This window comes from Triturus cristatus, chromosome 10 (assembly GCF_964204655.1).
Source record: "Triturus cristatus chromosome 10, aTriCri1.1, whole genome shotgun sequence".
In the NCBI taxonomy this organism is placed as follows: domain Eukaryota; kingdom Metazoa; phylum Chordata; class Amphibia; order Caudata; family Salamandridae; genus Triturus; species Triturus cristatus.
Window position 1 is genome coordinate 999,345,554 of NC_140593.1, and position 13,253 is coordinate 999,358,806.

Genomic DNA, 13,253 nt, shown 5'->3' on the forward strand with positions numbered 1-13,253 from the left:
TGGGAGGTGGAGTTGACATTCATAGGGTAGAGGTCCAGAGGAGAGACAACCCTTGACAGAAGACAACATGATGGGCCCCACCATAGGAGGAAGGAAGTATACAATATGCCTGAGTAAACAATGGCAAGCAAGCAAAAAACTGAAGCATGACTTTTTGGGCACTCAGAAGAAAGACCCAGTGGGTGGCTGAGAAGAGAATGTGGTGACCTGGCCAGGGGCTTTAAGTAATACTGAATCATCTGGACTGATCAGTAAAACAGCTAGACAAGCTGGAGAAATCAATATTGGCAGCAGAGGCTAAGTTTGGAAGGATGTAGTCCTAAAGGTAAGGTAGCTGGAGGGTGAAGTGTGAGACTTTGGCAGGAGGATGAATGGAGGTGAGGACCAAGAGCAATTCTATGGCGAATACAAAGACTGAGGAAAAGCAGTGATACTTTTAGACAACAAAATACAGGCACTTGGAAATGGTCACCGATTATCAGATATCAGGAATGTGGGGTTCTTTCATGTTAGCTGTGAGTTGTCCATCACAGAAGTACTGCACTTCTCCTTTGTGAATGTAAAAGGACCCTGCTTCCTGTAAGTGATTACAGACATGGTGGTGTGCTGTCCCCAGCAGGGTACCAGCCCTGTGATGACCACTGATCATAGTGGGTTGAATACTGATGAGCTTGGATTGCGACCCCTTCGATTTGAAATTGTGTGTGGTGTGCGGTCTCACCTACCAGACAGCTCCTAGCTGGACCATTCCAAAAACTTACAAAGGGCACACAAATCCGACCGCTTGCTCTGTTTATGTATTTATATCATGCAGGAGATAAAACTTCGAGAACTCTAGAACATGCAAGCACAAGAAGGTAAAAATAAAGCAAATTCTAAAAGCAGATCAGTCATCAAACAGAAGGTGGGCCAGGAGATGCAAGTGGGTTGCAGTGATCCTGCAGCCTCGCAGACGCTCCTATCTGGCAACTCAATAGCCACTTAGGCCTTTGCAGTTGCACACCATGTACAACTTTCAGGAAATACATGATTTAAATGAATGAAGTATAGCATCTTACACAAGACTTAATTAATTTAATACGCCAGTGATTACTCAAAATAAATCCAGGTATTGCAAATGCCAGTCTACAGTGTTGGATGAGGAATGCAGACCGCTTAAACATGCTCTGATCATGCCCAGACATATCCAAATACTGGGCATCAGTCACAGAACTCATGGGTAGATCCAATTTACACAACTCTGGAATGTTCTTGCTAGGGCTGATAATAAGACCGAATAAAGAACCCAAGTACAGATTCATGACTTAGGGCCAGATTAAAAGTTTGGCGGACTGTCCATTAGTGTGGCAAAGGAAATTATGTACAGCATAAATGGTGGAATGCGCACTAAATTAAAAAAAGTCTTCAGTTTTGTAATGCTCGAAGGCCAAGTATGGGCGTGCTCTCCTGGAACGCGCTCCGTCCATGCGCATAAATGTTTGTAAAAAACTGGAGCCTGGTCAGGTCTCCAAGAACCAAGATGCACAGCCAGCGGAAATGAATAGATATAATCAACAAGTTCCAATAATTTCTTCAGTTTTAATCCATTTTACTCTATAAGGTATCAAGTTTAATCCAAATAATGTCATCCTTCCGAATTTCAACAAGCAAAGTTCCCATGGATGCCTATCCAAGCTTTTCTCGAAAACAGATGGCGGTGAACCATTCTTCATGTCTCAACATGGATAAAATCAACCCAATGCATTTCGGGCAAATTGCCCTTCCTCAGGGGTAACAAGAATAAAAAGAATAAATAAAACCCAGCGATGACCAACTCATCATCAAAGGAAGGTACTATACCAATTTTTTAAAATGTGCATGTGACACAAAGCTATACAATATTAGGAAATTGTGTAAAAGCAACCCTCCAACGAATGCATTCAGTGAATGAGAAAACACATGCGTGCAAACACAGTAAGGATTTCAATCTCTGAAATAGCTCTCATATTTTATGCAAAACAGTGATGGCCAACATAAAGTTTTATCATGTGATTAAAAACTGTCCCCATATTTAAACCTTTTTTATGTACGCCTCTCTGACAGACTACTGTCTGCCAAATTTGGAGATCACCGCTAGCCCATTGGTGATCTTGCTACCTTGACAAGAATAGTTATCATGGCGGTTCGTGTCAAGATACAACAGGTTTTTGATGGCCGTCCACCTACCTTTTACAAAATTCTTCAATGTAAAGCGCCCACAGTTGGAGGTTGTTGTTGAAATACAAAAAACGAATGACCCCAAGACCTAGGGAGTTTTTTCCCTGGTTTTGGGGTTCACTATTAGTGTTTTTCTGAAATCTGGCGTTGAGTGAAAGGAACAAAAGGACATCACACAATCCACCCCAAATCAGATGGGTGGTGCAGTTTCCTTCCTCCGACAGACCCTACCTACACTATTGGGCCGATGGAGGAAGCTTTCAGTTGACGGAGCAAACAGGAGCTCCGTTGAAGGAAAGTTGGTGGTCCTCTCAACCATAAAAGTACCATCATTTTGGTAGACAGGTTACTCTATCACATTTGCGACGGACTGCCCTGTTAACCAAGGAGAGAGGATTTGGCGCAGCAGCCAGAGCTGCCGGAGCTGGGGATGCGGGTTCGAGTCACGGCGTTGGTGCAACATCCTGTGATTCTGAGCAAATCAGGTAAAATACCTTTGCTCATGGACAGCACCAGGATACCCTCACGGGTGATAAGCCACGCTAGATAAATCTACAAAATACCAAACTCTAATTCACTCCCTTGGCATTATTTCTTTTGAAGAGACATAGCTCTGATCTGAAAATCAGCGATTGCACCTCAAACTGGTACAAAGAGGAGAGAGTTGTTAAATTGGGGTGTAGTAGGACCAAGATGTGCTACAGAAAACACAAGAATTCCAGTTTGAGGCACCATACTTTTCACAGCTGGAAATGCAATGAGATATCTCATTGACCTAATAACCCTCACTTACAAATTGGAAAATACAACCCAAAGCGAATCTTAAACACATGACACACTTTCACCCCATGCCTGTTCACATAAACATAGCACATTTAAGGTGGTCTCATTACCTTGAAGCTTGTGAAACATACCTCCTTGAATTAGTACATTCAGCGAATCTGGATAGACTGATTAACAGTGGATACTCAAAAACATAACAGGTAAACCTCTTCCCGTGAAATGAAAAGTGTGGCGCATTAGAGCAGATAGCGACCTATAACATTTATATACATTTTATATTGCTGCTTTAAGTATTGCCATGTGATGGAATGACATATTTCCATGCTGAGTACATGTGCAATGTAAACAAATAAAAAAATAAAAAAATACCAAAAGACAAATGATTTGTTTTGACAGAACCTCCTTCATATGCACTGAAAGTGGGAGTAAAATCAGAAGAAACCCAAAAAACACGTCTGGCTTCAATTACACATAAAAATTGTTAACTACAGATATGTTCCTGATGTCTTGGAGTGAGGCAGTATCGGTCATCTCTCCCTCAGGGGGTCTGCATGCATTAGTTACATTGAGATTTAATTCAGTCATATTTCTCCCCAAAACAGCTGAAAAACCTGACCTGGTGGACCATCTCCAAAGAGAGAGACAGCCCTGAGATCTCCATGCAGAAACTTAATACAACAAACAGAGCCTCCAGAAGAGACAAAGAAGGTAAGCTAGACTATTCCTGCTGCATCATTTGTACCTCTAGGCCTGTGTGCCACCTCAACAAACCACTTCCAGAGTGTACCAGAGTCTACTTGTCTGTCCAGCCAGGCTCTCATCCCAGGCCCAAAGCCTGGATGAGCATCACTGTGCCCTATGACAGAAAAGCCTGTGGGATATATGATGTATGTGCATGTAATATATGATGTATGAATATATTATACATTTCAACACACATCTAACCTCTGAGAGGATGCCTGGGCAAGGGCAGAGTCAGACACAGGAACTCCCCCTCCATTTCCTATGATCTAGTCCATGAAAAGCAAGAAGTTCATAGCCTTCAAATCCAAACCAGTCCAGAGCATGGGAGGCCCCCACCCCCCAAGGGCTGCGGGGGCCTGTGTTACGCCACTGCTGTGTACATCTCTCCATAGAGTCTTGAAATTGACTTGTTGGTTGGGAGCCATCGGAAGGGTAGATGTAGTTGGTGACCTTGAGACGAACAATTTGAGCCCCTAAAGTTTATCCATCAACTCGTCTAGTAGAGCTCTAAGGGTTTCAAAAGCTGATTCTAGTGATGATCACAGTTCAGACAAGAGTGATCTTTGAGGTTGGAGTAGCAGAAGGACTGCGCAGAGGACACACAGATGGCACATGTCAGAAGGCATTTTAATGACGATTTTCACTTGATGGCTAAGTGGTGACAAGGTTGAATCTAAGATTAGAGCCATGCTTTACTCTTTTTGAAGAGTGGTGTGTTGGTGTACATAAAGATGGCCAGTCAAACAGAAGTAAGGCTGGGTACCAGGTGTCTAATGGCAAAATATCAGTCTTACAGGCTTTTAAGGACAAGCAATTTCCATGCATCTGACTTTTAATATTTTTTTTTAAATGTATATTTCTTTTTTTGCAGTTTTTCAACAGTAAGAGTAACAATGACATCACTTTCCAGTCATCCACCCAGTTCCATTCTTCATTATGACTTCAATGAGTACAAGCAATAGGGGATGGAGAATGTACCCCATCGGTCATTGAGAAAGTGCAGTAGTGATAGTTTTGACAATATAGGATTACCCAAGAGTGATCACAGTCTCTGGGGTACATGAACATTAGGGGCCTGATTACGAGATTGTGCTACAGAGGATGCTGCAGTGAGCCGTCTCCCGTAGGACCGCTAAACCTGCGACTGCCTGCCAGGTCAGGAGTTTATTCCTGGTGTGGCGGGCGGTACTGTGGCACTCTGACAGCGGCGGTTTGGTAGGCTCATAGAAGAGCCTACCATGCAGACCGCCGCTCTCAGAATGCCGCTTGCACCTTCTTGCACATGCCACACCATGCCAGGAACTGGGGGTGAAAATCGAGGGGGGGCAGAGCATGTGCCCCTGCTGCATGCACCCTCTGATTCCTGCAGAGGAAGCCTGCTTAGTGGCCTCACCGCCATCCTTTTCATGGTGGGCTCACCACCATGAAAAGGGTGGTGGTGAGGCAACCCGAAATATGGTCGGAGGTGCTAATGTGGCACCGCCAGCATATTTCTGCCTCTGACCGCTGCAGGAACGCCACAGGATTTCGGATCCCTGGCAGTCGCAGCGATACTGTGCCAATCCGACCGCTGCTGTCCTAATACTGCAGGCGGTCCCGCAGTGCGATGGTGGTCGCACCGCCACCAGTGGTTCGGCAGTCCTATGGACACCAAACTCGTAATCAGGCTCTTACTAATCTCCTCAGCATAGAACAGAGCAAACAATGTCTTAATCAGGTACAAAAAGATAAAAAAAAATAAAGCACACCAGAACCAGTTTAGTCCTGCTGGAGGGCTGCCCAAGGAACCGGTGGTCATCGCATCCTTGGGGAGGGGGTGGTCAGTCGGAGGGCGGATGTGGGATAGCAGGTATCATGATAATAGTACTAATGAGGGTGAGTAGGGTTCTAGCTCGCCGTAACAAGGGCCCCAATTCGTTCTCGACTTCCTTTTTGCTCTCCTTGGGGGGTGGGGGAGGGGTAAATAGTATTCTAGTGTGTGCCAGGCTTGAGCGGGTGCGCCAGGCTTGAGCGGGCTCTGCTGCTCCAAGGCCGCGTTGCATCTCTCTTTTGAGAGCTGTCTCCTTACAGTCTGGCCCTTGTGCTATTTCAGTATGCCAGTGTAGTAGATTAGTGCCCCTGGTGTCTTTTCAGGAGATTGCTATTTGTCGATTAGCCAATATCAAGGCCAGGTGCAGGAATCTAGATGTGGTAAGTCTCTTTTTGAGTCTGTGGAAGAGGCTCAATAGGCAATAGGGTGATGTTTTTAATAGGTGGCAGTTTGTGGCTCTTGTGATGCATTTCATAACAGTTTCCCAAAACTGAGAAAGGGCTTGGCATGCCCAAACCATGTGGAAGAAGCCGGCATCCATTCATTGCACCTGGGACATGCTGCCAGTGCAGTGGGAAGCATAAGGTTTATGCGTTTAGGCGTAACGTATAGTCTGCAAAAAAATAACATTGTATTAGCTTAAACTAGCATTCCTGGAGGTGCATGGTGAGTGCTCCAATAGTGAGTCCCAGTCTGTGTCTGAAATCAGCATTTCCATATTTGCCACCCAGCGATCTCGTCAGTCCCCCAAATTTTCCTTGGCTTGTCGCAGGTGTGTTTATATAATAGGGTGATGGCCTTGAGTTTACTGGTCATGGTTCATATAATCTGGACGGCTTCGTAGACCGGAGGCTTGTTGACCCCCTCATGCCAATGGGCTTGGATTGTAGCCCAGATTACCCTGTAAATTGGGAAATGGTGAGGAGGGATCTCAGTAGTGTCAACTAGAACTTGAATGTCCTGAGCAAATTGTTCGTGAACAGGCCACCCAAAGTGTTGAGCCCAGCCCCCTTCCAACCCTGCAATCCCGCCCAGTCGCTTCCGGGGAGGAGGACAGTTAAGGCTGACAGCGGGAGATCTCGGGCTTAGGGCATAGGGCACAGCACGTGTGTTCTTTGGAGTGCTCAGGACCAGGCAGATTTGAGGGCATCAATGAGGATATTGGGCATTAACATCTGGCAGGCAATTTGTGATGTGCTAGCAATTACCTGGTTCATTGGTGTTTCAAGTACGTGTCTGGGTGACCTCAGCGTACATACAGTAGTAGAAGCTGTTGCTAATCAAAACATTATGCAAGAGAACCATATTGGCATTGAATAGGATCTGAGACAGTGGTGCCCCTTGTGGCACCCCACAAATGATGCTCATTGAGGAGGACACTCAGGAGGTCATTATCCCCTGTCAGATAGAAAGGAGGTGATCCACTAGAGATGTTTCTCTAACACTAGAGGAAGTTTATTAATGTGCAATACACCTAGAGACAGAGACCGTTACAGAGAAGTAGATGCTGTACTCTTCACAGCAGTCCAACAAATAGGAGCAGTACAATTCAGACCACAGTGCCATGGTGTGATCAAGGCCAAGCTACCGGCGCTATTAAAATAAATAGGGGTGTTCACCAAGGGTGCATCCTGGCCCCCACTTTATTTTCACTCCATATAAATCAAGTAATCGAGCACTTATCCATGATCCCAGCAGAAAATTGTGACACTATTATTTGCAGATGACACCCTTTTAGTCTCTAAAACACCTGGGGGCCTTCAGATGCTGCTAAACCTATGTTTTGCAACACAAGAGGTCTAGAAATTAACACTTCTAAAACAAAGTACATGACGCTGAACCCTCTTGAATCATTCAAAGGTCGACCAACCCTAGACCATGTTTTGCTCGAGAGGGTAGGTAGCTTTGATTACCTGGGTATAAAACTATCCGAAGATATGTCCTGAAAGCCGCACCTAATCTAGGCAAATTTCAAATGTAATCAAATAGTTGGGGCCTTAAAGAAGAAGCATGCCGGCTCATATGCCAAACCTGTTGCACCCACCTTCGAGATATACAAATAAAAGGCAGTGAGTTATGCCCTATACGGGCTGAGCTATGGGGCTTCAAAAGATTGATTGACCTATCTGCGTCGGAGAACAAGTTCCTAAGGAACTTAGTGTCACTCCCCCTGAGTACACCACTTTATCCCCTTAATTTGGACATGGGCTGTAAATCTATTGCTGGTCTAGCTAAATTATGCCCACTGCTTTTTTGGCAGAGACTAAAAACAACCCCTAAAATGTCCTCCTACGCTTCAACACTTGATAAAGTCAGTTCCCTAGATGTATTAGGCTGGATCAAAAATATTAAATGCCTACTCGACAACACTGGGGTAAAGGGTCAGTGGGAGAGCATTAACCCTTTAGAGCTGCCTTCTAAGAAACAAATGAAAGGTATGTACTGGGACTGGGTAGCCCAGAAGGAAACTAGTAACATCAGGATGGACAGGTTAACAGCAGAATTTGTTGATTTTAAAACGTCCAGATCCCTAGAAGGCTACCTTGATCTTATCCAGTCGCCAAATGACAGGAAGTTATATAGTCATTTTAGACTTGGTACACTCCACCTGAATTCCTTAACCTGTGCATGGTCCTGCAAGTCTTGCTCAAACTGCCCTGCTCCTATAGAATCAACTGCATGTGTTCTCGTTGCCTGCCAACCGTACTCCCGCCCAAGAGGTAGGTGGCTAACACCCATTTGCAAACAGTTGGGAACCAGAGAGCATGGTGCGGCCCTACGTATCCTTAAATCTGATACAAGACCATTGTTTGCCTGCGCACTCGCAAAATTCCTAGGTCAAATGTTGGGAATCAGGTGGAAGTCACAAAGGCCTTATTTCCATCCCCAAGTTTTAGCTTTCAAATTATGCTCCGTATTAGGTCTTACGATTGCTAAATGTATGCTTATGGGAAGACTAGTTGCTATAGTGGGCCCCGCTCCCATGGATACCGGGCCACTAGCGGCATTTGCTGTCACTATTCCCAACATATAGTAGGAATGTTTTTATCTGTTTATATTTTAACCCATTATTTTCAACCCAACTTTGTATTAGGTCTCTACGAATACATTTATCATTTAAAAAATTATTTTATGTAATAATGTCAACAATGTATTGAAGCTTTTTTGTACTTTCATGGTCTGACGACTGAAATAAAGTTTTCAAATGGCAATTCTGACCTGTGAAATAATATGATACAGTACACTTCATGATGCTAAGGAATATATATATATATATATATACTGGCGCATGGGGTAAAGTCCAAGTAAACTCACACTCCTTCCTCAGTTTTGGATATATATCACTGAAAATATATGACGTCATAGAACATGTCATGAGTGATGTAATATGTACGGCAATTAGTAGTGCTTGGCAAGAACAAGAGACTAAAACTCGCACCCCACATAATGCACAACCACACACTGTTTCTACTACAATACTATTGGGTATTATGTGAGTGTAGTGCTTCGGCAATAGCCCTCCTTCCATCATCACTATATAATAATCATGGTGGTTTCAAATGAAGGGCATTTTGGGTACAAAGAGGAATACTGTCAAGTTCACATGAAGTTCTGCTGAGTTCGTGTTTATCAACATATTGGGTGTAAATGAGGGAAGTGTTGGATAAAAAGGAGATACATACTAGGATCAACTAAAGGACATTTTCAGTGTAAATGAGGGGCATGTTGAGTACAAATAGTCGATATGTTGGGTTCACCTGAGTACGAAACCATGTGAGGTTGTTTTGCCCACTTGCGTTAAACACATTGGGACACCATGGAGTCTAACAGTTGTCTTCCTTCTCTCGGGTAGATGCTGACACAGCTGCCCCAGCCAAGGGTTCATGGGCCAGCAGGTGCTGCGGCACCAGATCAGCTGCTGCAGAAGAGGCACCCAGACCGCTGTACATCAAGAACACCCGCAGCACCGCAGAGGATCCCTTTTGGGCCAGAGTGTGCTGCGTCAATGCCATCATCCTCATGTGCATCAACATCTTCTTTTACGCCTACTTCGCCTGAGAGAGATCACAGAAAATGGGCTCCCACGCGAAAGGCAAAGACATCAGCCAATCAGATGCCTTGTTTACCTCTGTAGAATGAGAGGTGTCATTTTGCGCTGGTTGGGTGACATGTCATGCAAAAAAATGAGGTTCTTCTGTGTAGCTCAACCAGCCTGATATGATGACTCTGTTGAGAAAGGAGATACCTTGCACTCCCTCTTAACTTATTAAGAAGCATCTATGAAAAGAAAAATACAGTACAGTATTCCAGACTGGGCACAATGTCAGATGAAAATCACAATAGCGAAGCTTAAGGCAGCTGCAGATTGAGGGCTCTGTTTTGAGAAAACGTAGTGGTGACACTTTAGTTGTGGGTATTTTATGATGAGTAGTGTTATCTGTTGTGTTATCCTATTCTCCCCTGCCTTGATCCACCTATCAGAATTTCTATCTCTCCCTATCAATGGTTAATTTTTTAGCTACTGAATGCAAATGTTGCAAAATACCAAGTTTGCCTTATGTTGATTCCACCTCATGCCTCTTTTGTCTGTCACCCTACACTTCCCGTTGGTTTATCTCACTTTCTTCAGGTTCTTTTTCGCCTCTCCTTTCTCCCTTTGCCACCCTTTCCAATTTCCTCTACTTCTTTATTTCTTCCTTGTATTCCTTCCTCTCTCTTGTTCTTGGTTAAAGTATGATGATGAAAAATAAGTCCCAGTCCTCAAAAATGAGCTCCGATGTCCACCACTTGCAACCACCAACACAGATAAACACGGCTGCCTGTGTTTTTCATGTCCTATTTACGTCTTCTAAATGCCCCTCGATATGAAGACATCACACATCTACATGTTGTCCTTCTTAAATTTTCCCTAGTTGTGCAAACATAATTCTTGCAAATGAGATATCAGAAATGGTAACTGATTAACTTTCTGGTTAAGGCATCAGTGGTATATCGCATAAAGTAACTGGATTGAGCCGAGCTGCATAGAGCAGCACCAGAAATTGGAAGTGTCCCGGCCCCACTGTGACCTGCACATAGCATCTCTCAGACTGCAAGGTTTGTTTATAAAAATATGAGTCATGCAAGTCCAGGGACACTATCCATTCCACTGGATCCCGAGCAGAGAGGATCTGAATTGATTGAGCATTTTGGATTTGTCCTTCTTGAAAAAGGCACTCAAGGAAAAAGGTCCAGTTTAGGACTGACGCTTCTGTCCTTCTTTGGGACAAGGAATTCACATGAATGGCCTCTCTCCGGGTCAGGAACCTGCCCGATGGCTTCTTTAGCAGTAGTCAATTGACGTCTTTTGTCAGGATAGTGGCATTGTCTGCCGAACATCAAGCTAGTGTGGGTGGAAAAGAGGGTGGGAAATGAAAGGCAGGACATAGCCCCTTTGAACAATCTTTAACACCCATTGGTCTGATGTGATGGATTTAAAGCCATTGAGGAAATAACAGATCCTCCCTTCCCCCCGACGATCGATTGTTGGTCCATGAGTGCAAATTAAAGTGATTTGGGAACCACTGCAGCAGGGGAGGAAAAGTTGGAGGATTGCTGCCTCTTTCTGGAGTGAATGGCTTTGGCCGCCACAATACCCTCTGCATAGAAATTGCTGCATTTGCTGTTGACCTGGCTGGGAGGGTTGATGCCACCTGAAAGCCAGCCCTATAGAAAAGCACCTAAACTCCTTATACTGCTGCTGGAATTGTCTGGCAGGGGACAGTATCTCCAAGGATCGTGCTGAGACATGACTATCTTTGAATTGTTTGAACTCCAAGTCAGTCTTCTGTATGAACAGCCTATAATCATCAAAGGGCATGTCTATAAGAAATGCTTGGATATCCGCTCATAACCCTGCTGATCTCATCCAGGCATGTCTTGTACCGACACTGGTGCCAATCGAACATCCTTTGCAGGGGATGGTATCCAGGCCTGCCTGCCACACATATATTGGCCCAACCTGTCTGTCTTGGATTGTTTAGGTCTGTTAGTTCCTGAGGTGCTTCCAAACAGCTGGTGGGATGCCGCTGGCTATGTCCCATAGGCAGGGGCGGCTGGTGACATTTGAAATTGGTGAGGCGTAAAAGTTGAGGATAAGTGTTATGTCGATAGCGAGCGAGCCGACTATCATAGGAGGCACTCGAGGGGAGAGGGACTTGCAAATTGTGTGCAAATGGAGCATTTTACATCAAATTTGAGAGGGCAAGAATGTTTATAAAGCAATTCTGAAGGTGTAGACTTGAAATATGCAAATACATTACAAAATACCCAATATCTTACAGCACTAAACGAGCCTCCTCTGCTCTACGTGCCTCTTCTACCCTCTGTGCCTCCTCTGCCTTACGTACCTCCTCAGCTTTACGTACCTCCTCAGCCCTCTGATCCTATTTTGCTTTATGCTCCTCTTCTACACTCTGATGCATCCCGTCTATGCTCTGCCCCCCTTCTGCCCTGTGATCTTCTGCCCTCTTCACCTCTTCTACCCCTTTCCCATCTTCCTCCCCCTGCGCCTCTCCCGTGGCCGCTTCGTCTGTCTTCTTCTCCTCCTCCTCTTTGCCTGACCTCATTTTCACGAACACCGAGGCCAGGATGACGGCCAGCGCGGTGAACAGGAAGGGCACGGGGAAGTAAAAGTCCGCCGCTATCTCCATCTCTGCTCCTGTCCAAGCTGGACTCCGTCGTCAACACTTGGCTGCCTTACAGCCTGCGGCAGCGCCTCAGCCTCTGCCTACGAACTCTAAGCACAGGCGGCTGCGAGCTTGCGAGCCTCTGACGTGTTCTCGCTGCCTACAAGTGCGTGCTTGCAGCTTCTACCGAGTCAACCGGAGTTCGAGGCTCAGTCCGTCACCTGTGAGCGCCCGGCCTTGATTTTTGCTTGTAAGTAAATGGCAGGCTTGATGAGGCCCCTGTGAGTCCCAGCAGGCTCTGTCAGCTACCAGTGAGAACAGACTCTGTTGTTCCCAGTCGCGGCTCGCGGGGAGGGAGGGGGTTTGTCGCGCGGGGGTGGGGGCCGGGGAATTAAATATAAAAAAATGGAAAACTTACCTCACAGCCGGTCCGCGCCACTTCTGCTCCTCTTGGCGCCTTCACGAACGGCACTGACTGGAGTGGACTGGCAACCCCTCTCAGCCAATCCTGGCGCTGTTGGCTTAGGGCACGGTTACTACTTGCCCTCCTGCCCATTAGGAGACCGAGGTTTGAGCCTTTGCTCAACCCTCGCTCTCCTAATGGGCATGCGCCAGCCAGAGCAGACACTTGTGCTGCTGCTTGTTGCCCCTGGTCTGACAATCATGTCAGTCAACATGACGCCGGACCGCCCACCACCTTCAGACTCTGAAGGGGGTGGGCGGTCCGACGTCATGCTGACTGACATGATTGTCAGTTCTCCCTCGGCGTCTTTGAACTTAAGTAAACAAATTACTTAAGTTCAAAAACGCCGAGGGAGCTGAGGGCGGGGGGGCTACGCCCCAACGCCCCAATGGACGCACCGCGCCTGCCCATAGGGCATGGGTGTACCTGCCCAGAATGTGCACCACATTCAAACAAAGTAAATCCAAGCTAGCAGAGGAAAATATTTTCATGTCAAAGGCATTGATGTCCCCTAGTCCCGAGGGTTCAGACAGAGTATTCAAATTGACTATTTGTGGACACCTGCACCACAAGGTTTTCAGCCATTGAT

The 13,253-nt window shown here is 45.7% G+C and overlaps 1 protein-coding gene across 1 annotated transcript in view; it reads left to right on the forward strand.

The window, feature by feature from the left end:
• Positions 1-9,816, forward strand: part of SLC5A10 (solute carrier family 5 member 10) — a 681,053-nt gene extending 671,237 nt beyond the window's left edge. Inside the window, exons 14-15 of the mRNA XM_085628993.1 lie at positions 3,582-3,687; positions 9,387-9,816. Coding sequence (XP_085485119.1) covers positions 3,582-3,687; positions 9,387-9,592 — 312 coding nt within the window. The 3' untranslated portion in view covers positions 9,593-9,816. The remainder of the gene's footprint in view (positions 1-3,581; positions 3,688-9,386) is intronic.
• Positions 9,817-13,253: the final 3,437 nt, after the last annotated feature.